Source organism: Ambystoma mexicanum, chromosome 6p (genome assembly GCF_040938575.1).
Source record: "Ambystoma mexicanum isolate Mex_15411 chromosome 6p, UKY_AmexF1_1, whole genome shotgun sequence".
Classification (NCBI taxonomy): domain Eukaryota; kingdom Metazoa; phylum Chordata; class Amphibia; order Caudata; family Ambystomatidae; genus Ambystoma; species Ambystoma mexicanum.
Window position 1 is genome coordinate 482,713,816 of NC_090935.1, and position 23,698 is coordinate 482,737,513.

Below are 23,698 nucleotides of genomic sequence, written 5' to 3' on the forward strand. Positions count from 1 at the left end.
GGCTTAAGGGGAGAGGGAAAGGTTCCAGCGGCGAAAGAGCGATTAGATTAATCGGCCAAGCCTGGAGCAAGGGTGTCAATATGGTCCTTGATGGTTCTGGAGGAACAGGGGCGCACCTGTTTGGATGACATTTTCATAGATCGGACTTGTCTAGAAACCTTGACAGGTGTTGTCAGAGAGAAAGAGGAGAAAGGAGGAGGGGAGGGAAAGATCGGCAAAAGGGGGCCGAGAGAGCGAGAGAGGAAGAGGAGATGGGGGACAGGATGTCCTGTGTTTTAGTGGAGAAGTGAGAGGACAGAGCTGTACAGAGGGCCTGGGAGGGAACGGGAGAGGTTGAGACTGCAATCGGATTGGGCAATTTCTGGCAGATTTTTGAGTTTGGCCATGTTGTTAGAGGCCGCAGAGACGAAGGCTTGAATGTGTGCTCTCTTCTTGGACAGGACTGAGAGTCTGTATTGCCTTTGGAGCAGGCAAGTTTGTAGGAGGATGCGTCCGAAGCCCTCCACTTCCTATCATACCAAGAGTTGCACTTGGAGGTAGGCTTCAGTTGGATTCTCATGACAGGGGCAAGGATGTCCAGGGTGTCAGAAATAGCAAGATGCAGATTAGAAAGGGCTGTGCCAGGGTGTGAGTTAGCTGCAGGAGTAGACGGAGCAGAGAATGTAGCAGCAAATGCATCCACTGACACAAGATTCAGGGGCCGAATGACCGAGAAGGTAGGTGGCAGTGCTAGGGGTTCAGGGGTGTTGTCTGAGGGATAGAGAGTTTCAGATGAGAGGAGAGTAATAGGTGGTCAGTCCAAGAGAGAGAGAGTGATGATAGGGTTAGAGAGGGGAATGTCTTAGGTGATGAGAACATCCAAGGTATGTCCGGCAGTGTGTGTCGGGCCAGAGGGCAGCATGGAAAGAGTGTGTCGCAGGTCACAGAAAAGCCCAGAGGAGGGATTATAAACATCTAGGTGGTTGTTGAGATCTCTTAGGAGAAGTTGAGAAGTAGAGGCAAAGAGAGAAGAGGAGAGGTCAGCCAATTCAGAAAGGAGTGACCTGGCCAGGAGGCCTGTAGATGGTGGCCACAGTTAGAGAGAGGCCGGGAGAGATAGAGAGCCTGCAGGTCAGGCATTCAAAGGAGGAATAGGCCTGCATAGGGATGACAGAGGCCAGGACCCACTCTGGAAAGATCAGGGCTACTCCACCTCCAGGACAGTTGGTTCTGAGAGATCTTGTAGCCCACAGGGAGGAGTGTGTCAAAACTCAAGACAGAACTGGCCGTAGAACATGTTTTGGCGAGAGTAAGGCCTTCTAGGTCGAGTTCTTTGAAGAGCTGACAGATGTCAGAGGAGTGTTTGACAGCGGAATTAGTGTTGTGAGTGGTGAAGTGTTGTAGGTTGCCACATTTGAAAGACTTCAGTGCCCTCCACTATACAGGTTTGAGGTATACCCAGCGCAGATGGTCGAGGGGCCCGAGGGTGGGCAGAGGAGGAAGGTGAGGGTGGCAGAAGGAGTAGCAGGAGAAAAGAGAAAGTTGATTAAGCGTGGGAAACGCCTATCAAAAAGGAGGAGATTGGGCGGAGAGCCCTGAACCAAGACGGTGCCATTCAGGTAGACGTTAATGATGGTCTTGGAGGAGTGGAAGGGGGCCAAGTGGACCTCCCACCTAATGCCACCGTAAATGGAGAGGAGGAAAAAGGAGAGAGAATAGAGACCATATGAAGGGTCCATAGGTCTGGAGAAGGGATGACAAAGAGGATGTCAGTGAGAGTCTGTCTGGAGGAAGCACTGGTGTAGGTATCAACGATAGGGAGGCCTGTGTTGGAGACTAGAATGCCCGTCTTGAGCTTCTCCATTCCAGACTTAGTGAGAGGGCTAGTGTAAGTGATAGAGTAGCAGTTAGAGAAGATGGGAGAGACAGAGCAACCATAGGGGGGGGAGAAGAAGGGAGGTGGATCAGAAGGGCGAAAGGGACGAGAGAGAGAGATACACACAGCCCTTTGGTACACAGCTAAGAATGAGCAGGGGACACAAGGGGACCGGTATCACAACTAAGGACAACACCGGAGGGCAACAAGTAACTCGCACAATGAACAGGCTATATGGGGGAATCTAGGTGGGAGCCTAGACAGACCCAGCAACAATGCCACAGTTACGGATAGCGAAACACACAGATTTGACTTTCCTAGAAGGGAGAAAAAGGCTATTGGTTTTTTTAAGCAGAGCACAATACAACACACCCAGATAAGACTTACCTGATCATTTGCTACAGGTCAACGCTGCAGGATGCAAATTATCACGACAGACACAGGCATCACCTGGAATGCAGGGAATACTAAATATTATTGTCCCGGAGTTGGCGCTTCACCCCCACAAAGGATCTCCTGGACACCTGTACCACCGCTGAGAAGTCAGGGAACACATTTAATTGGTCCCCATCGAATTATAGGTCTCCCTTCTGCCTCGCCAACCGCCTCGCCAACCACAGGATAGTGTACCAATCTCGATAATTTAACAAACAGGCAATAATCGCGCATAGAGGGGCCCCTAGCACAGGGAGAGAGGCCAGTAAGTGGTGCACCCTCTTGGCCACAAACAGCGACCACAAACAGTGAAGAGAGCTCTGTATCGCTGAAGATCACCCTGCACAGGGATTCAACAAACTCCTCCATCTTGGCTTGCCCCTGGTGCTCTCGGATCCCGACCAGCCGAATGTTGTTTCTGCGGGCCCGCATCTCCAAATCCCTGTTTTAAGCGCTAACTGCCTTAAGCTGTCCCTCCAAGGCTGCGAGAGACACTGCACCATCTTCAACTACGGACACTTTAGCTCCACCTCATCAAGACAGTCCCCATGCTTATCTAATCTGTGTTAGAGCATGTCCACCTTGGAAGAGTGTGTCTAGCTAAGCATCCAGCCCAACAATCACCGGCTTGAGGTCCAGAGAATAGCTTTGATGTCCACCTCCGGTTCACGGATCGCCGCCTTGGGGGCTGTCTCCTCCAGCTCCAGGGCCATCACACAGGGTCTTCTGGACGAGGAGCTACCTTCAAAGCTGAGCTTCTTCTGGAGTTTGTCGCCCTCCCCCATTATGGGTTGTACTATGCCCATAGCAACCTGGGTAGGAAACCAAATCTCAGCTGGCGGATACCCACTACAATTACATTTCACAATATGACCACCTGGGCCACTTCAGGGGCTGCTATCGCAGCTCTCAACCATCCTCTACTATCGGCCATGCACCTCAGTGCTCCTCATGCCAACCAGACACCTCCAGTTCTTGAGAGGGGTTGCCCCAGCTGTCTCTTCTCTCGGCCAACCTCGCTGGATCTGGGAATCTGTACACCTTTGACCCTACCAGCAGCTCCCCTCATAAAGCGGGCTGCCCTCAATGTCAGTGCTGGCCAATCCGGTGCCATCACCCCGGATGGAATCCAGGCTTGGAATAGCTGTCTTGGCCCCGATCGGGCATGTTCACCTCACAGCTTTGGAGGGGGGGTGGGAAAGAGGGGAGAGGGCGAAATCTCCACCGGACCGTAGCCTTACAAAAGGGGAAGCCGTGACCGGCTCCAGCCACTCACAGCAGTGTGGTCTGCAGTCACACAGCTGGGGCCCATGCTCCTCAGCCAGCGCTGTAGCAAGTGGGCTCCAGACGATCTGCGAGTTCCGGTGCCCCCCCAGACTCTGATCAAAATCTGTGTCATGGTGGTAGCTGGCGGGCTCTGGACTGCCTTCGCCCGTTGCACTTTGCTCCCCTCCTAAACAGGGGTGAACCGCAGCTGGACCTCACCGCCAGGGAAGGTCAGCCAACAGGCCCTGCGCTGCCTCCTGCTGCTGCAGTACCAGCCTGCCACTCTCCACAGCGCTAGTAGCCCTCAGTGTATTGCCGATGGGGGGGGCGGGCCCCAACCCGCCACTGCCTCCTGTCACCAGCGCCTTGCTCCTCCAGCCACCGCCAGTCAACCGGGAAAGAGATATCCTCCACCACCCCTAATCAGGCCAGCCCCAAGACAGGGGGCATAATCCACACCCCTCGATCTTCTCGGGGGCTGCTGGATCTGCTCAGCGCCCTTCTGTCGGCCAATGGGCCGAGGCAAACTCCTCCACCTTACGGCCACGGCAGCACCCGCCTGGCTTGCTCAGCCACGGCCTGCCTCCACAGCCTTCAGGTGCCGGCTGAAACCGGCAGTCTGCACCCGTCCTCCGCTCCACCCTCTCTCCTGGCCCAATCAATGTGCGCCGTGTAGTAGTGGCACACTACGGGCACACGTTTAAAAGTTAATGGCCAGCCCAGATGTATATAGATCAGGATTAATGGGAGCTGACCGGATCTCACAGGGAGTCCACCATTCCTGGTCGGCTCACTAGCACCACCCCCGAACACTAATAACTTAAATCAACTGTGCAAGGATGATTTCTTCTCAAAGTAAAGTGTTCAGTGTAGGTCCTCCCAACAGAAAAGTTCCCAATATCTGGCCAATCAAAAACTGCTGAAATAAAGAAACATCACAAACGTAGGACTCCAAGGCTAGGGTCGTAATCCTTGGCCTTAGATTCCTTCTTGTCCTACTTTCTTTCCTTTTGGGCCTCTCAGGCCTTCTTAAGCAAATCCCACCGGGTAGTTCACAAGAATAGGTTTCTTGAGTTCATACTGCTTTATCCCAACAACTTTGCACACACCCTTTACCAAGCATAGAATTCCTTTTTAGTAATTCTTCTTTCACTTTGTCTGCGCAATATTCTGAACGGCTTGATTTACTCTCCTGCCAAGCAATTGTCCTCTCACGGAGTTCTCATTTGGGTGTGGATCCCAGACTCGAAATATTCTGAATGGCTTTAAGTTTCTGTGTCTCATATGGGTGCTGTTTCCAGACTTGCACTGTAGCATTGTATTTGCTTGGTATGCTCCCCTGCCAAGCATACAATTCTTCCGCGTTTGCTCATTTTATAGTTAGGGCCCCAGACCATCTCATTCTCCGTTACTCATCAGGGTGCAGGTTCCAGACCTGCACTTCATTCCCACGGTCCCAGACCCTCTTATTACAACTTCCGCCTTCACCCCCTCTACTTAACTGTTTATCTCTTCCATGCAGGTAATAGCATTTCCCAAGCAGCTGCTTCATTTCTCGCGGCTACGGTAGAGTTTGGGGAACCAACGAGGTCTGCAGCGGCTCTGCAGAAGCCTGCCTCTCTCCGGCTGTGTGTCCTCTCTCTCGGGTGATTTGAAGGTGCCTGGGATGCCCGGAAGTTTGACTTGCCAACAGCCCAAACAGTCTTTCCATCCTGGACCACGTTTGGGTTTTCCTTCTGCCCCGCCCCCAGCTTCCTTTATGGGTCTCGTCTGCTCGGCTGGTTTATGGCCCACTGAATTCCTCCTCGTAGGGTAGCTCTCTTTCTGCATCCAAGTTGCTCTCCCTTTGAACTCCTGAATTGTTTTGGGGCAATTACATACCATGAGAAGCTAGAATGCTCACTCTGCTTCTCCAGAGTGATCCTTGGACTACTGGTCATCATCTTCTTCACAGTACTCACAATAGACCCGCATGTAGCATACTTTGAATAATTTGGTGTTTTAGTCTTGTCAAGTATATTAGGTTATCTAATTTGACAATAGAACACATTGGTGCTATCAAAAGGGTGGGGGAGAATGATTTAGCATTGGAGAAGGGTTTAGGCGTGTTGACGCTGGGGTATACCACGTTCTCTGAGAATGTTCGTCCCCAATCCCATAAGGGGTTTCCTCCCCCATGTGATCCTCCCTCTGTTCATCACCCCCAGGGGGACTCTTGTACTGTGAACGTACCGCTCTGACCCGATGGGAAAGGTCTCCCACTAGGGGAGAATAGACAACATCCTCAGATTTGTCATAATCATCATGATAGAAAGCTCGAAGAGGATTCCGCCTAGTTTCTGCAAGTGAACACTTCTAGTAATTCTTCAAACCCTTTACCAGTAGTATCAGTGTGCACGCGTTCGACCAAAGAAACTCTAGGATTGAGTCTCCGTTGTTTCAGTTTGTGAGACCAGAAAGCCACATTGTTCACTTTTGCTCTAGAGCCAGACTTTCCTGGCTGGTACCCTCAGAGAGCTGTGCAGGAAGCCCCAGGCTTTGTTTGTGTTTGCCTGGCATCGCTTCAAGGCTTGAGACTGCATTTAGGTACAGTCACTGCTGAGGTGATAAACAATGTGAGACTCCAGAAAAATGTTCAATGAAGTTCATTCTACAGCACAAATATCTCAGGGGTTGGGCAAAGTGGGTAAAAGGACAGAGGGAAAAGGAAATAATTCAGCTTTGAGGACCATAGTCCATCATGTCAGTCAAGTCCTCACTTCTCTAGGCTCCACCTACGAGCAGTCAAACAAACAATGGGGTTTGAAGTGTCCCCTGCACTTATTTCGTGGTTTATTTGGGTTTTTCCAGTTGCCGTAGTCTGGTTTCTGTCATTGCTACTGCAGTCAGGATGCTGAGCTTTCCTTTGGTGGTGATCACCACCTGCCAGACTTGTGTGTTCCAGACTAGGTATTGCCACACTTAGGTTATGTTTCCCTAGATCACACTAGGTACAGAGAGCAATGGGGTTGCACCTCAGAGTACTGGCACATGGCTCTGCCACAGCAATCGCCAGCACAGGAGGAAGAGATACACTTCCCTTTATTTCCATTTCAACTTCCTGTATGGACCTGCTTGCCTGTACATGCCACTGCATACAACCTGAGAACACCTGGTGCTTGCATTCACCAAATTGCTTTCCCAGCACTGCAGCCAGACCTCCGGATTCTTGTCCCTCCCTCTTTGGGAAGTCTTCTGATGCTTTCTGAATATTAAACCATTGCACAATATTGGACAGCTTCACATACTGGGACCCCACAGTTGTGGTCCTCCCCTCTGGTCTCTGGTACTAGCACATTAATGCAGGTGCAGATTGGCTTCCATGTCCCTGGTGGTTCTGTGGAGAAGCCCGCCAAAATAGTGGAACAAAGGGCTCGACCTTGGTCAGAGTTACAGAGATAGACACAAACGCCATTTTGGAACCGGGTTCTGGCAAGAAGACCCAACCGTGGATTTAATATTAAATAAAGCGGCGGTATCTTTAACATTGCACCAAAAAGTGGTGCGTTTAAAATCAATGGGAAAATCCCATAGAGAATATACCGAAGGAATATATTGCGTGGTAACCACTGCCACCAGCCAGAAACTCGACGAGGGGGGACGGGACAGTGCCCCTTCGAAACCGGACCCAGGGGCAATCGAATTACCCCTTACCAGTACTTCCACAATATGATGGTTTGTACTGGTGCTGTTCACAATTTTGGACTAGTAAAGCCAATGGTGACTTTACATGCCCTGGGAGACAGTAGTCAGTCCCAGGGTATGGAGTCTGTTTGGGGGTCACTGTGACACCCCTGTGGTACTGCACTGAGGGTGCTGTGTACCACACATACAGAAAAACAGATGATACCCTATGGAGTAAAAAGGATCCCCATAGCCCATAAGCACATAAATCAAAGACATACCTCAAATCAAGCCTAAGAGTGGGAGTAAAAGAGTCTCACTCTTAGCAGTAGAAAAAAAAAATCCAGCAAAGCTGCTGGGGGACTCACAGGGTTGGGAAATTAGCCTTATAAGAGAATTCTCCCTAACACTCAGCTTAAGTAGGCTTTATAATGGGAAGACAGGGAGCAGATACGATGAGGCAAACATTGCATTTGATTCATGAGTCACTGAAGATGGGTGGGGACACGACCCTTCTCAGTAGACGCAGAAAAGGCGTTTGACAGGGTGGAATGGGCTTTCAAGAGGAAGTTCTGAGCAAAGTGGGGTTGGGGTCCAGGTTTATGAGGGGCGTAATGGCGGTGTACACCTCCCCAGGGCATCCATTGCCGCTAATGGAGATTACTCCTGCTGGTTCGACTTAAGTAGGAGCACGCGGCAGGGCTGCCCACTCTCCCCAATTTCTTTTTCCCCTCTCTCTAGAACCCCTGGCACAGAGAATTAGAAGGGACCACCCAAGTGGAAGGACTCACAGTTGGAGGGGTAGAGTACAAGGTGGCCCTATACACGGATGATTTGTTGTTGCACATAAGGAACCCCTCAACCTCGATACCAAGGGTGATTTACTTGATTGAACAGTATGGTGAACAGTATGGTGAACAGTATGGTGAACTGTCTGGCTTCAAGATTAACAGGTCCAAGTCGGTCCTATTCCCACTGAAGGAGAGTGAGCAGGAGGAGGGGAATAGATCCCTCCACTGGGTCTAACAGTTAATTTGGGTACCCTGAGATACTTGAGGAGTAATCTTACAAGAGATGTGGGCGACTTGTTCGGAGCTAACTTTCCCCATCTCGTTACTGGTTTTCTAGCCGACCTTGAAAGATGGGGAAAGTGACCATATCTTTGCTAGGGTGCCTAAACGCCCTGAAGATGGTTTGTTTGCTGAGGTTTCTTTATGCATTCCAGATGCTCCCTATCCGCCTTCCCGATTCCTTCTTCCGAGAGGTGAAGAGGGAGATGCTTTCTTCCCCTGCCACAAAAAGTTTAGCAAGAGTAGCATATGATGCCCTTACGCTGCCCAAAAACATGGAGGGGGGGTTGGGACTGTTGTTTCCTTCCATCTTTATGGAACCCCTAAACTTGTTGCTTTCATTTTTTAATCTGACCTGTAATTTTTGCAGTACAGTGAAGCCTTAAGTTTCACTGTACTGGCCTTTGCTCACATGTTATGGGGAAACTAATAAGTATTAAGGCTATCAGTACAGGGAAACAGTGTTTCCCTTAGTTGTGTTATTCCTTTGCTACTTGTGGTTACTTTTGTTTCACTTGTGGTAACTTTTTATCATTGCACAAAGCAGCTTACACTGCAGTGCAATGGGTGCATTTTTGTTTTGCCCTAGACTAACACTCCAAGGATTTTTTGGTTGCTCTAAATGTGCTTAAAAGATGGGCTGTTGGCAGCAGTGACTTTTCCCCACTTTTTGATGAATTTCGTTTTAGCTTTACCGCGTTTGGCTACTGACTGTGGCTACTGGTCAAACATGGCCGTTCTACAAGGTTTTTCGCCCATTCTTTTTGCATTTTGTTGTTTAGCCTTCTTCCTGGCCTCAGAGTCCAGGAAGATCCTTATAAGCACGTCCAGTGCCGGGAAAGGAGCAGCTTTTGGCAGGCTACTGGAGAGCTTTGTGTGTTTGACAGGCAGGATGTGGGCTGGGTCGTCTGACCCTAATCCACATCCTGTTTTCTGTGGGTCTGAGTGGTAGCAAATCAGTCCTAACAGGGACTTCCGAATATGAAGAGTTATTCTTTTTTTATTTTTTTATTTTAATTGGTATAGTTTAAACATAAACTTTTCATTTAGGGTCTTTACAAAACCTAGTCTGATTTCTCATCCTGTGTACAGATTGTGTCAATATGTAGTTCATAAAGGTTTTTGTAAACATTAATCAAGTTCCAGGATATGGCGAATATACTGAACGATGGTATATGTTAGTTTTTGTTACAGCCATTCAGTATCGAGATACATCTAGCTTCCGTATCAAGTTGGTGAGCAGAAATTTTGAAGAGATCACAGAATAGGCCTATCTGAGGGGCAAGAGCGGGCATGTCATGATGAGATGTAATGTTTCAGGTGTTTTCAAGTCCAGGCAAAAACACCACAATTGGTCAGCCATCGGAATTAGTCTAGTTTTTGCTAGTTGATGTTGAGTTGGAATTACGTTCAAGCGAATTTTCATGAACAGCTTGCGGATGGTGTGGTCCGTGAAGAGATACAGGTACTGCGAAAGCTCCTTAATGGCTCGAATATCAGTGTCGAACTGCAGGTTCATGTAATATTTTGTTTTGTCATGTGTGGTTAGGATCCAATCATTTTGTTGGATCCTTGCTTTAGAATGTTGTGGTTGATTAACATCTCTGATTCATGTTTTGTTTTAGACCATGTTTCCACACTTTCAGGATAGTATTGTTCATTGCATTCAGGATATCTCGTAGTATTTGCATGGCTGGCGTTTTTTATCGTTGTTTATCAACTTACGGAGTAAGTCCAGTTGTTTCCATAAAACATTAGATGTTAATGACTGGATCGCTACTTCAAATCGTATCCTGGCCATTGGAAAGTTGTTAGGGAGTTATAATATGTTCCGCCAAAAAGAAGCTTCATGGCGAGTGCAGTTTATGAGGGCTACGTTAATCATTGCTTCATTCCCGTAAGTTATGATCAGGATCACTTTTTGTCAGTAAAACGAGACGATAGGTTTGAATGAAAGCTTGCCGTATTGTTTGTGTAGCAGCCAGCCTTGTCTAGCTGGGGATAGCATCGTCCCTCCTATGCTTGTTACCCACTCTTTTTCGGTCCTGGATTAGTTTATTGTAATTCTCAGGTATTTGAAGGTGTTTACTTCTGATAGTTCTTCATTCTCAAGGGTAAAAGTAATTTTCCTGGTGGATTTCAGTGTATTTTTTGTTAGTTTCATGATCTTCGTTTTTTTTACATTGATTTGTAGCTCATTCGATCGCATGTATTCTTCCATCATTCGCAAAATGTTCTGTAGGCCAGCTGTTTTATCTAATAGCACAACATCGTTGGCGTACATCATGGCCAGAACCTGGACGTAGTTAATCTTTGGTGGGTTCAGTAGGATGATTTGAATGCAGTTCTCAAAGTCAGCTTCAAAGAGGTTATGAAGGGTTGCTGTAAGGGGACAACCTTGCTTCAGCCTGTTCAAAGTCTTGATTTGGGAAGTACTGACACCATCTTTTGAGAGTCTGATCGTAACTGAGGTGTTCGAATATAATAATTTAATCGGCTCGATCTCAGGTGGGCATTTCCACGCCATAAGTTTGGACAACAAGTTTTGCCTGTTTATGCCATATGTAGATCCACAAAAGCTATGTCAACCTGGGTTTTATTCCGTATTTCTTCATGCTTTATTAGGTTTAGTAGCAGTTGGTTTACGTTGGTTCTCACGTTTGGTGTGAATCCTTTTTGGCGAGTATCGAATCTATTCTCTTGGGAGGCCCACACTGAGTTTTTGCAGGAGGTAGGTGGCAAACGATTTGCCAAGAGGATCGAGAAGTGTAATGGGTCGATGGGTCGTCCCGCTCGTCTTGTTTGAAAATCGGTATGAGCGTTGCCATTTTCCATGTACTGGGTATCTGGTTGAGTTTATTGATTAGGGTGAGTAGATGAGCCATTAATTTTTCCCATATATCAGGTTGTAGTTTGATAGTGGCATTGGATAGTCCATCTGGGCCCGGAGCACGTGATGCGTTGAGTTTTGCGATCAAATCCAGAAAATCTTGTTTATCCCAGACTAGGTTCCATTTTGTAGGATTAGGTGTAACAGCCAGAATGTTGTCTGAGGGTTGAAGTTTGTATAAGGTAGAGAAGTTTTGAATCCATTTGTTTTCCGTTATGTTCGACACAAGTTGATGTTGCTGGTGAGAGTTGTTGTTCTGCAAATTCCACAGATCTCTCAAGTTGTGGTTTTTAAATGTAGCCAAGATGGTTTCAGCGTCAGTTTGCTGCAATGTCATGATATGGTCTTTTTCCAGTTTCTATAGTTTTGTTTGGCTTGTTTAATGTTTTGAATATTTTCTTCATTGATGGCTTTCCTGAGCAAGCGTACATTTTTCCGGGAGGCCTTTTCATTTCTGCCAATGCTGAGTTAAAGTGGTGTTTGTGAGTCGCTTTCTGTATAGTAAGCCTCTTATCTCTGTGAGGAATCAGGAGCCAGTCATAGCTCAATTTCTCTGTGTCCTTCATGGAGGCTTGTTGGAAAATCTTCGGCAGCTGAATGGTTTGGCTATTACTTAGTCTTAGGGCCTCATCACGAGTTGGGCTGTAGCCCTTAAATGCGGTGGCAACGGTATTACCGCCACATTTAAGGGCTGGCCCTATCACGAGTTGGGCGCTAAATGGGCTGTTTTACCTCCAGCCTTTCCTTGGAGGTGAAAATCCCCTGTTTTTGGCTGTATTACCACCGGCTGTATTAGCCTGCATAATTAGAGCTGAAAATGCCCCATTGAATCCAATGGATCGAATGGGGAATGGGGATTTACCGTTAACACCAAACCCGTGATCCAGCGGGAATACCACCGGACCGGTCGGTGCTAGGGCTATTACAGTTGGGCGGTATTACAGCCGGGATACAGCCCAACTCGTGATGAGGCACATAGTCTTGAGTTATTTCCTTTGATTTCCAAGATGTATTATGAAGCGGTACAGCTCAGGGTCCTCATACCCCATTTAAGAATGTAAAAGGAACTCCAGTGGGTTGACTTAAATAATAACAATTTAGCCCCTGCAACGGTGGCGGAGTGGCTCTGGGTGCTGAGAAATAAGCTTCCGCACAGAATCAGGGACCATCCGATCCTGGGTACCATATGAAAGGTTTGGCGGGAGAGGGCGGAAATGCAAGGAATCACCACATGGCCTTCTCCCCTGAGTCATATTCCGGCACCCGGTGTCCGGGAGGTGATTCCAAACCCTGAGAGGTTCCAAACGTGGTTCGAGGCGGGCCTGGAAAAGGCGGGACAAGTTTGGAAAGCGGGCACCTTAATTGCAATCACGGACCTGGAAGGCGCATTGGGCATAGGAGTTCTTTCGGTCTTCTCCTATCTTCAACTAAAGGGAGTCCTCATGAGTAAAAAATGGAACGAGGATACAGAAGGACCTCATCGCCTTCGAACAACTCTTGCACAAAAGGAGGGAAACAATGGGCTTGATCTCTGCCATGTACAGCGCACTGGTGGAGGCTGGGAAGGGGTCAACTGAGAACTTGAGGGTAAGGTGGGAAAGAGATGTGGGAATGGGAATAGACCCTGGGCTGTGGGGGAGACTATGCAAGGGGGCCTCGCTGACCTCGAGTCAATACAAGTTACATACCATTAAGCTTCTCCATAGATGGCAATACAAACCCGTCAGGCTCTCAAAGATGTTCCAGTCGACTAGCCCCATGTGCTGGCACTTGTGTGGGGAGAGAGACGATTATTGGCACATGTGGTGGGGATGTCCCCGTATTAGGGTGTTTTGGGACGAGGTGGTGGGTGGATTAATGATGTAGACTGGATCCAATGTACTAAAACGGTGCTTCTGATATTATTTGGGATTGAGGAAATAGAGGGGGAATTCAGAAGGCTGGCGATGGTGGCAGCCCCTACTGCTTGCAGCGAGGGCCTGCCTTGCTATGCAATGGAAGGGTGCCAGGAATGAAAGAGTGGATCAATGTCTCTACGAACATATGCACAATGGAGAGGATAACTGCAGCGTTTCATGGGAAGGCGGCACCACACAAGTTGCTCTGGGGTGAATTCATGACCAGATACCTGAACAATTAGAAAAGGGACGCAGTGTAAAATAAGTTGGTTTTGAGACTGTAATAAACAGACATGCACACTGTGGGAACGACGAGACACACCATTTACAGATGCTACTCCCTAGACATCATTGCAATTGTATGTAAGCTTCCCACGAGGCAGCCAAAGACACTACCTAACAGATGGAGATAAGAATATCCTCAGACCACCGCCAAAGGTTTATGTGGTTGTTGTATTTTGATGAAGACACCGTTCAATGGAGGGAGGGGATGTGGGGTGGGGAGAAAAGTAATGTAGGATACGGGAGTGACGTGGGGGGCGGGGTGGGGATAGAGAAGTTTCAAACTGTGTAACTGTCATATTCCCATTGTTGATGTTTTAAATGTATTAAAACTGCAATCAAAACAAAGTTAAAAAAAAAATAAGAAAATAGCCTTCCCATCCTTATTCTATGATATGATGCGATAGGTTATTTATAACACACTTAATACCCAGGGGTTTCTAAGCGCGGACCCGGGGATCGAACCTGCGATGCTCCGTGTCATCTTGCTTTCAATGCGAGCACGTTGCATGGGTTTCCCTATCTAACAAAAATAACTAGAGTGCTTGTTGTCAGTAGTGTAGTCCAAAAAGTAAAACTTTTTTTCTCTGTCTCAAAAATAATCTATACTGGCCCTACCACTAAGGGAAAACAACCAAATGAATCCCTTCTCCTGGATAGGCTTTTTCAGCCCTAATATATGATTTTTTAAATAGTTCTTGGCTATTTCTTGGATTACCTTGTTCAGTTCCTCTCTGGGACTTTTCCACCTTTCTGGAGCCCCTTTTCCTTCTGTAGATAAACTTTGTCTCTCCGCTGTATTTGGGTTTTCATCCTTTCGTACTTTGATTTCTTGAAGTGTTGCTTTAAAGTTCCCTTTCTCCGCTACAATAGGGGAAATGAAATTCCTCTTTACTTGATCTTGGTTCTCTGTATTCCTCTGGTTTCTTACTTCCTCTTGAACATGTTTCAAATCAACATTTTCTTGGTTTGATAAACTGACTTTCTCTTTGGGATGATTAAAGTAGTCCAACCAACTGTGTTTGTTCCTTTGTTCAGTTCCGGTCTTGTTGTACTGAGTGAGACAGGTTCCACTAGGATTCTCCTTACGGGTATTTGACCATCACTGAGACAAACAAGTAAATTCAGTCCCATTATTCTTACTCTGATGGATACTTGTCCATTCACTGGGAGGAGTAGAAGAGTACCAGAGTTATTCTCTTTGTTATGGGCACTGTTCCATTCACTGGGAGAAGTAGGCTGAACTCCGTAGTTACTCTCACTCTTATGGGTACTTGTCCATGCACTTTGGACTAGTTGACTCAGTCCCATCGTTATTCCCATACTCCTGCGTTCACTCCGAATCTTCTTGGGTCTTCCTCGCGACTCCACAGAATCGATGCTGCAGCGGTCTCTGAGTTGTTACTGGACTGCACAATCCACTTCCTGGGTCTCGCAACTCTTCTGTAGTCCCTCTTCCATTTTTATGTTACACTTCTGGGTCCTCCCCAGTGGGGTATTAAAGTCCTCTCTCTCTTTCTGTTGAGCAATCTCCCATGCGCGTTAATTCTTCATAGTCACAGTTTCGTTGGCTTCCAACCACTGAGCGATCAGCATTACTCACTTCCCTCTCTAAGTATTTTTTATCAGTTGTTTGTTCAAGTTGAATGTTCCGTCTAATTGTTACACTCACGAAGCGCTGGTCTCTTTGGTCCAGAAGCCGGCTCTGTGGCTCCATTCGGAGTGGTACCTTCAAGATGGTGGATCGCAGTCGGAACGGTTCTGCGATCAGCGTTCCAGTCCTTTCACGTTCACCAGAGGTACGGCGTACCGCTCACGTGACTCCTCATATAACACGGAGACTTCCAGCTCTTCGCGCCGCTACTGTTCTAGCGAATGCTCTGTGAGTTCGCAACTAGGCAATTCCAATCCTTCGCAGAAACCTCCTACCTCTGACCATTACTAACCCGTCTCCTCTTAACTTTCCAGATTCTCTACTCGGCATTCTTTGTACACACAAACCCCCCGGAATCATCTTGCGCCTCGTACTGAAACAACGCTTTTGGGTTCTCGGGCTACTGTCTTCCGGGTAATATTTAACTCCCGTCCAAGTCCCTTTCTGAACTTTTCTCCGAGTATTTGTGGGATTTTGATTCTACGAACTCACTCACCTTTACTTCCTTCTGACAGACTTGCATTCCAGTCGCGCTCTCTGTTTCCCGTTTCCTCGGCTTCTCTCCTGGTATTTCCAATCCGGCTGGTTAAGAGGTTAGGGGAAAGAGTCTCTTACCTGTTTTCCATTTCCCTTTCTGTATTTCTACTATTCATCACTTCGTTTCTTATTTTCTCCCTCTCCAGAAGAAGCCATCCAACACTCAACACCACGTTGTATTGGCGACATCAGCCTTTGAGCCACACCCCAATCATCGGATCCCGCGCTCGACCAGGGTTTTCTTCCCCAGAGGGTTTCCATGACCGGCGCGCACTTTTCGCTCTGGGTTTTCCTACCGGGTAAGAGAGTGGCGCGTTGGTCGGGGAGATTCTTGAGTTCAACATTTGCTTCCCATTGAAATTGTCAGTCTGCTCAGGTAAGACCTCCAGACCTACTCAATTGGGTGTTTAATAAAGATCCCTTGAACTTAATTTGAGGTTACAGCTATCAGTAAATTATACCAGTAACACTAATAGTACAATAACAAACAGTGAAGCCTGGATGTTATTGTCAGCCCAGAAGAAAGGGTTTCGGGGAGTGCCTTGAGGGAGCAGGAGTCCTTGTTGCCAAAAGGGGCGTCTCTCCCTGTGAGGTCCCGCATACTGCTACCCCTATGGGTAATGTTGCGTAACTGGCTAACCTCCATGGCCTCACAAGGAAAGGCTCCCCTATGGGGAGAAGTGATGAAACCCTTGTTTCATCACAGTTCCTACTCAATTGGTCCGCATACTTTAGGTCTTGGCTACTGTCCTGTCTACCCAGGCCTCCCTCCCAATTTAGACACCCATGTTTCAGGCCATACTTCATTGATGGCAATTGTGGTGAGGGTAACCTGGTTGTCCCATCTTTTTCCCCCCTCCAAGCCCTACATCACTAGTGGGTGGAGGGCACCTAGCTCCTTGGGATACTTCATCACAGTACACACTACCAAGCAGTTTCAATTAACATTGCAATTACACTTATTCCCTTTACCATTTAAGAACTGGCACAACTTACTTTGTACATTTTACTTGTGGCTAATCCTCAACAATTCCTGCTGGCTCCCTAGAATGTGCTGTCAAAGTCTCCATCCATTTAGATCAGTCGTTGATCCTCAGTCTCCCTTCAGCTTTCAGTCTAATTTCCCTTCCCCACTCCCAAAAGTCATACTGAGTTCTTACGTTCTAGTTTAACGCTCAGATTAGCATCCCCTTAAGCATTTGTTAGTAATTCTCTGCTACCAAGATACCATGCTTGTTCAATATTGTATCATATCTATATTTCTGTTATGTTCTATTGTAACACTTTAGCATTTCACATTGTCTCTGCCATTAAGCTGACAGGCATGGTCTTCAGCTCCATCTACAACTGTACCAATCTTGCACCTGTGTACGTTTTTACTTTTCTGTGTAGTGCTACTTGCATGCAAGACACAGATGCCAACTTCGGCACTCTCAATCATAGAACATTTCATAGGCTGTGCTTTGTAGTAAAGTCTATGGATCTAGACTTACCCTTTTGTGATGTCAATTAACCCGCAAAAACTAAATTTCTCATAGCTTATGAATTCTTCCAGCCTATCACCAGACATGTTAGGAGCAAACTGGTAGGTTATTTTGCATGCAAGTGTACTCCAATCAGAAGAGTGCCTCTTAACCTCTTTTACATTACTGTCACGCTACCATGGCAATCTATTTACACAAGATTTCATAGGTTATCTTTAGAAAGAAGTTTGTTTGCGTTAAGAGGACTAGGTCTGTGGAACAAACATACTCAGGACACTTGATTACTGCAACGTCCTCTTTGTTGGCACCTCTACAAAAAATATCAAAAACCTCCAAACCTTCCAAAATAATGCACTCCGGGCTGCCATCAGCATCCCCAGAATGGACCACATATCAGGCTGCCAGGAAACAAGCCCACTGGCTTCCCATCAAAGAATGTGTCATCTTTAAAACCCTGGCTCTTACACACAAATGCATCAACCACGCAACCCCCCAATATCTAACACAAAGAATTACCAGACCATCCTCAGATAGACCAACCAGAACCCCCTACACCAACTTAATCACAGTGCCCAAGGTCATGGGAACAAGGGCCAGTGGTTCCAGCTTCCCATTCATCGCTGCTAGTCAGTGGAACTCCTTGCCACCTCTCTCTAGAGGAATATCGTCTCACATAGCCTTCCGCAAAGCAATCGAAACCTTGCTGTTTGTCTGAACCTGCTGGTGCCTAGTTCTCGGGACACCCATTGTATAGTTATGTCTTGCTGGTAACACTGGTACGCCTCATGTAACTAAGCGATCTGTACGTAACACATGTTTCTGACCCCTGTAACTAAGTTATCTTCTTGTAACAGCGCCTCGATACCCTTGGGCTGCCAGCGTGCTTTATAAATGCAATAAATAAATAAAACTAGGTGTGGAGATTTTTAAAACTTATCTGAAGACTCCAAAGTACATAGGCTGTCTACTACTTCCTTGGGGGAATTATTTAAAGGAACAAGCATTGAGGTTGTGGCAACTGGTTCACCATAAACCATTAGCCACTTGACCCAGACCAAACACCACAAAAACTAGAAAAGCAAAAATGATTCAAACATACTAACATTCCAACTAGTTAACATGTTCTCTGGCAACCATTTAGCAATAATGCAGCATTGAATCCTAGAACATCAATACTTTAATAAAAGCAATACATACAGAGTATTGCGTTAGTGAGCTTGGTCATGAAGTGAGGTTTACCAGCACTCACCCTGTTTTCAGTGATGTACTCCAGGGTATAGCAGCCCAATAACTTACATCTTTCACATTATTTTGAATAAGAACTACTTTACCACACCTTTAGTTTACATGGAATCCCTCATTGATAGGGAAATGGATATAGCATAGGATGATGAACAGCACATTCCATTTCTCTGACCATAGTGTTCTTAGAAGAATAGAAGTTTGTTTTATTCAACCTAAAGAACCATTTGCAATTAGTCACTTCTCTGATCCTGTTCGCAGCTCCCAAGCAAGCATCTGAGCATCAGCGAGGCAATCATCAGTAACTGAGTGCAGTGAAAACATATTGCCCAGAAGTCCAAGAAAGTTGTCAAGAATCTTAGGACAAGCCACAGGATGAAGCGTTTTCACATTAAGAACTGCGCCGCAAGGTTAGCCAATCCTAACACCACTATGAAGACGTGGAAGATGAGTGTTGGCCATGTAAGCTGTCCTGTGCGGTACAAGGATATCATGTGGATGAGAGACGGGTAAACAAACACGAATGCTAGACCACAGGTTGCTCCGGAGTACCTGCAAAATAAAAAATTAAAATGTCAAATGCCTGTATCAAGTATTCAAATTAAGAGCAGTCTTGCATGCTCATGGTTGACTAATAATGGTTCTAAGCTGTTCAGTAACAGTTGTCTGAAGAGAGAAAGGCGAGGAAGCTTTAAAGCGCGGTGGCACATTTAGAACCCTTGTCGCAGAATTATTGGAAGGAAACTGACATGGATGAAATTATAACTACTAGCATTCACTGTCCCCCAAACGATTTCATATGGCCTCTCTGTCACTGGAGCTCTTTCACCTGCTTCTACAAGTGTTAGATGGAGCAGGGAAATGCTGTACTCTTCTCTGAGGGTTTTTGAGAGTTAATGCTCTCTCTGTTGGCCATAACCTAGTGGGTACCTGCTGTCAGAAGATGAGAGGCGATGAAGCTATATGGATTTAAAGACCGCAATTGCAGAATTCCCAGAGTGAAACCAATTTTGACGGGAATACAACAACCAGCCTTCCTTGCCCTCCAGCTGATTAACTGATTTTTTTTATTCCAACTAGGGCCATGGCCTTTCCTCCTACAAATACAGAGAGTCCACATAATTGTGAGGACCAGTTGGTGGCTCCTCACGGGACAGGAATACAGCTCTTTGGTCTTCATTGTTCTCACACCAAGTCAATAACAAACACATGCAAAGCTGCACTCAAAGCTGGTAAACAGACACCACACCCTTGTTGAAAGCACGATTTCCCCCTCCAATCCCCCACTACCCTCTCAGCAGTACAAGATAATTGCAATTTGGGTAAAGAGAAAACAATGCTGGATGATAGAGACTTCTCCTCAAAGAGCCTCACCTCCTCCCAAGTTTGATCCAGTCCTCGCAAACCCTTTGTTCCCTGTAGTGAATTGACTCAATACTCCTCTGGGGCCCTCTTAACAGGGAAAACTGGGGTAAGAGGTATTAACCAAAGCTAATCTTCCTACCCACAAAACCTCTACCTACAAATCCAAAGGGGCATCTTGAATTCAACCTGGAAATATTACAGGATGCTGTTTTAACCACAGCCAATGCCATGAAGGAAAATGCGGTTTGTGACTGACAAGGAAAACCAATTCTCCAAATGTTCGCTCAAACCCCCTATGATCTACTTGATGACTTTCCTTGGATCCCAGAATTTGCTCTTTCCTAAAGGTAAACGTTTTATTATCCCATGGTGCTCGGGCTGCCGCTAGCAACAGCTTGCTGCGTATTGAAAGCAGAGTTAAACCCATAGGCAACATTTGTTGTAGCTAAGGTGGTTCTTTGGAAATCAACATTTTAGGAGTTGAGATAGGCACCCTATAAACACATTTTCCCACTAATTACACTGGCAAGCAACGTCAGAAAAAAAAAAGAATGAGGTTGATGAATTAAAAATGTTACAGTGCACTCCTGGGAAATGCTTGCCAAGTGACCTCCACACATCCTTCCACTTTGGAGGAATGCCTACTTACAATTAGTAACAGCATGAGATCATCGGAGATCTACTAGAAGTGTAACTCTAAATACCCACCCATGTAGCTCTTCCGACACTTTTGATTCAATGCGAGTAGATAGAAGGACGCCTACCGAAAACCATCCTGCTTCAATTTCAAAATCAAAACAAGATATCTCTACTTCAAAATTTACTTCAAATTACCTGGAACAGTCCAAAAACACTGCTCCATGCATCTCGGTTAAGCTAGCAACTGTGCATCACACCTCACTCACCATTAATCCACTCTCTCACCCACACAAACACCCAATACACACCCATGCACTTCCAAGTCACAGAGCCTTACATATCTGACTCATGATCAACCACACCTCAGCTCCAAAACGTAAACACAACCTCAGGCTCATCAATGCTCATCTCACAGCTTCATGCAGCAGACATTGATTACCTCATCACTACTCAACTTAGATGCTATTTCCCACAGCGACACACAGCAACCTCTTCCACCCCCGTGCCCTGTATCCCCCACCTCCACACACATTCTGGATGTCCTCATCTCCACAGGCTACAATATCGAACAGAAGAACCACAAAGAGAAAGCAGGGGTTAAGAGCCTGCTACATCCACAATCCCTCATGGTCATGCACCCTCTATGAGCACACCACACTGCATCCATGGAACTACTGAGATGCCACGTCTGAGCAAACCACACTGCATCCATGGAACTACTGAGATGCCACGTCTCACTCATACAGCTATCTTTCAGCTGATCCAGTGAAAACCCGAAAACAACACGACCTTTTGACAAAATCACAGACCTCATCAATACATCATCAATCTATCATTCAAACAATATCTTCGTCTGAGGCCTCTAGCTGCCCAGGAGACATGCCACCAGGAAAATCAGGCAGAGACTACTGAAACTACTTTTTATTGCATATTTTCTTATACCAATAAACAACAACAATCTTCACACTATCATACAGCTTATCATTTTCGTGTTTGTCAACTTACATCTAAACTACCATAACCCCTCCCCCAACTTAGCCGGCACATTACTTGTCAAACTACACATTTTGAATCACACAGCATCTACTTCCCTCAATGCAGCCTGAGTGGCATCCTCATCGCTATGGAATGTAAACAAAGTCACAGTCAATGCTATCCATCTTTGAATATCCATACCCAGATCAGCTTTTTGGTCACCCAATGCTTTTTCCCATGCTCCAGTTTCCGGTGTAGCCCACTTCTCTAATGCCCTTCACCATCCATCAATGCTTGGATCCTTAGCATCTTTCCATCTTATAGCAATGCTGCGGTTGGCTAATATGTACATCAAATATTTTATTTTATTCAGCGGATTATCGTTCTTACTTCTCTTAAAACTGCCAAGTATGCAAGCTTCTGGGGTCTGGATATCCAACTCTATGCCACCTTGGGCCACTTTTTGTGCCACCCCCCTCCAGAACCCTTGCACTATAGGGCATCTCCAAAACATGTGTCTAAGGCCCGCAATTTCTATCTTGCATCTAGGACATTCTTGTCTATTCGCACCTCTGAATGTTGCAACAACAGCGGGTGTAAGGTACTCTCTTTGCGTAATATTCAATTGTATCAGCTGTAGTTTGGCATTCATAGATACTTTGTTATGATACATAGTTATCTCTTTCCATTCACTTTCCTCAAACGTCTTCCGCAATTCCCTTTCCCATCTTTCCCTACACTTCAAATCTGTTCTAGAGTTACGCTCTATTAATACTTCATAGATCCTAGAGATCGCGTGTCCTGCCTCTGCCACCGCCAACAGCGCCTCGACTTCTGTACTCTCTATGGTCTCATCATTGCTATTCGGCCATCTAGTTCGCAGCACCCTCATCACTGTGTTATACAACAGAAACTGGCCCTCATGTATGCCCGTGGTCTCCTGCAGGTCTGCGAAAGTCATCAGCCTGCTTTCACTCCTCAGGTCCCCTACCGTGGCTATACCGCACATTTCCCATCTTGATCTCACCATTACCCTGCCGCCTGGTCTACTCTCTAGAATTGCCGCTATCAGTATCTGTGGCGAAAGGGATCTACTAGCCCCATTATTCTGCATGCCCTCTTCCTCACGCGGATGCCCAAGTCTACCAGATAAGGATAACCGGATTGTTCCCTTGAGGGAATCCAAAGGAGGTCTCAAAGGGAAGTTAGAAAAAGTAGGTTTTAATCCTCTTTCTGAACTGAAGAGAATTAGAGATTTGTTTGATGGCCAAAGGAAGCTTATTCCACAGAGTAGCTGCGGCAATTGAGAAAGCTCGCCAACCTGCCCGTTCACGCTTGTATCTAGGAACTAGAAGCATTTCGGCAGTGGCGGAACGCAGATTGCGCGTAGGATCGTAGCGAGAACATTTTACTTTGAGATACTCCGCACCCTGATTATGAAGAGCACGATGACCAATACATAAGGCCTTAAACTCCACCCGTTGGGCCACCGTGAGCCAATGCAGAGTCCGAAGCACCGGTGAGATGTGGACTCCGTAAGGGGTATCAGTGGCCACCCGAGCGCCCAAGTTCTGTAGCAGCTGCAGTCGTTTTATCATTTTCTTAGGCTGGGCCAGATATAAAGAATTGCAGTAGTCTATCTGCGATAGCACCAAGGTGGTCACTACCGGGGGACGAAGAGGAGCCGGAATCAGGGGCAGCACCTTCCTCAGGATTTTTAATTGGAGGTGGCCATCCTGACACACTGCCGTAACTTGTTGGTCCATAGACAGAGTGGCTGATAGCATGACACCCAGGTTTTTTACTTTCTTAACTAGGGTGGGTAGGGGGCCCAAAGAAGAGGGCCAAAAGGAGGACACCCAGAGTTTCGGGTCAGGAGGGCAAGCCACCACCATCACCTCCGTCTTGTCACCGTTCAGCTTGAGCCAGTTGTGGCCCATCCAGCCCCCCACCACCGCCAGACACCCCCACAGGCACGACAACACCTCAGATCGATCCAAATCTAAACGGATCAATATCTGGGTGTCGTAAATGTTGAACAGTATAGGCGACAGGGAGGAGCCCTGAAGAACCCCACAACTCAGGTGGCAAGGAGAAGAAAGAAAAGGTGGCATAACTAAGGTCTGTGAACAGTCCGCAAGGAACGACCTGAACCAGGCTAGTACCTGCCCTGAGATACCAAACTGAGCAAGGCGGGACAACAGGATGGAGTGGTCGACCGTGTCGAAGGCCGCTGATAAATCCAATAATATCAGGGCCCCCACACCACCAGTGTCTACCAGCCTGGGCATGTCGTCTAGAACAGCAACCAGAACACTTTCCGTGCCTCAGCTCGGGCGAAAACCAGATTGAACTGTGTCCAGTATGCTCAGAGCCACCCTGTTCCTCGCCTCCCGCCATAGGAAACCCCTATACATTTTTTCCAACTCTCGGAAGAAGGTCC

At 46.8% G+C, this 23,698-nt stretch overlaps 1 protein-coding gene across 3 annotated transcripts in view; it reads right to left on the reverse strand.

Annotated features, from left to right (window-relative positions):
* Positions 1–18,193: 18,193 nt before the first annotated feature.
* Positions 18,194–23,698, reverse strand: part of SLC38A9 (solute carrier family 38 member 9) — a 1,177,634-nt gene continuing 1,172,129 nt past the window's right edge. For all 3 annotated transcript variants that reach the window (XM_069627285.1, XM_069627284.1, XM_069627286.1), the window contains one exon: positions 18,194–18,828. In XM_069627285.1, coding sequence (XP_069483386.1) covers positions 18,663–18,828 — 166 coding nt within the window. In that variant the 3' untranslated portion in view covers positions 18,194–18,662. The remainder of the gene's footprint in view (positions 18,829–23,698) is intronic.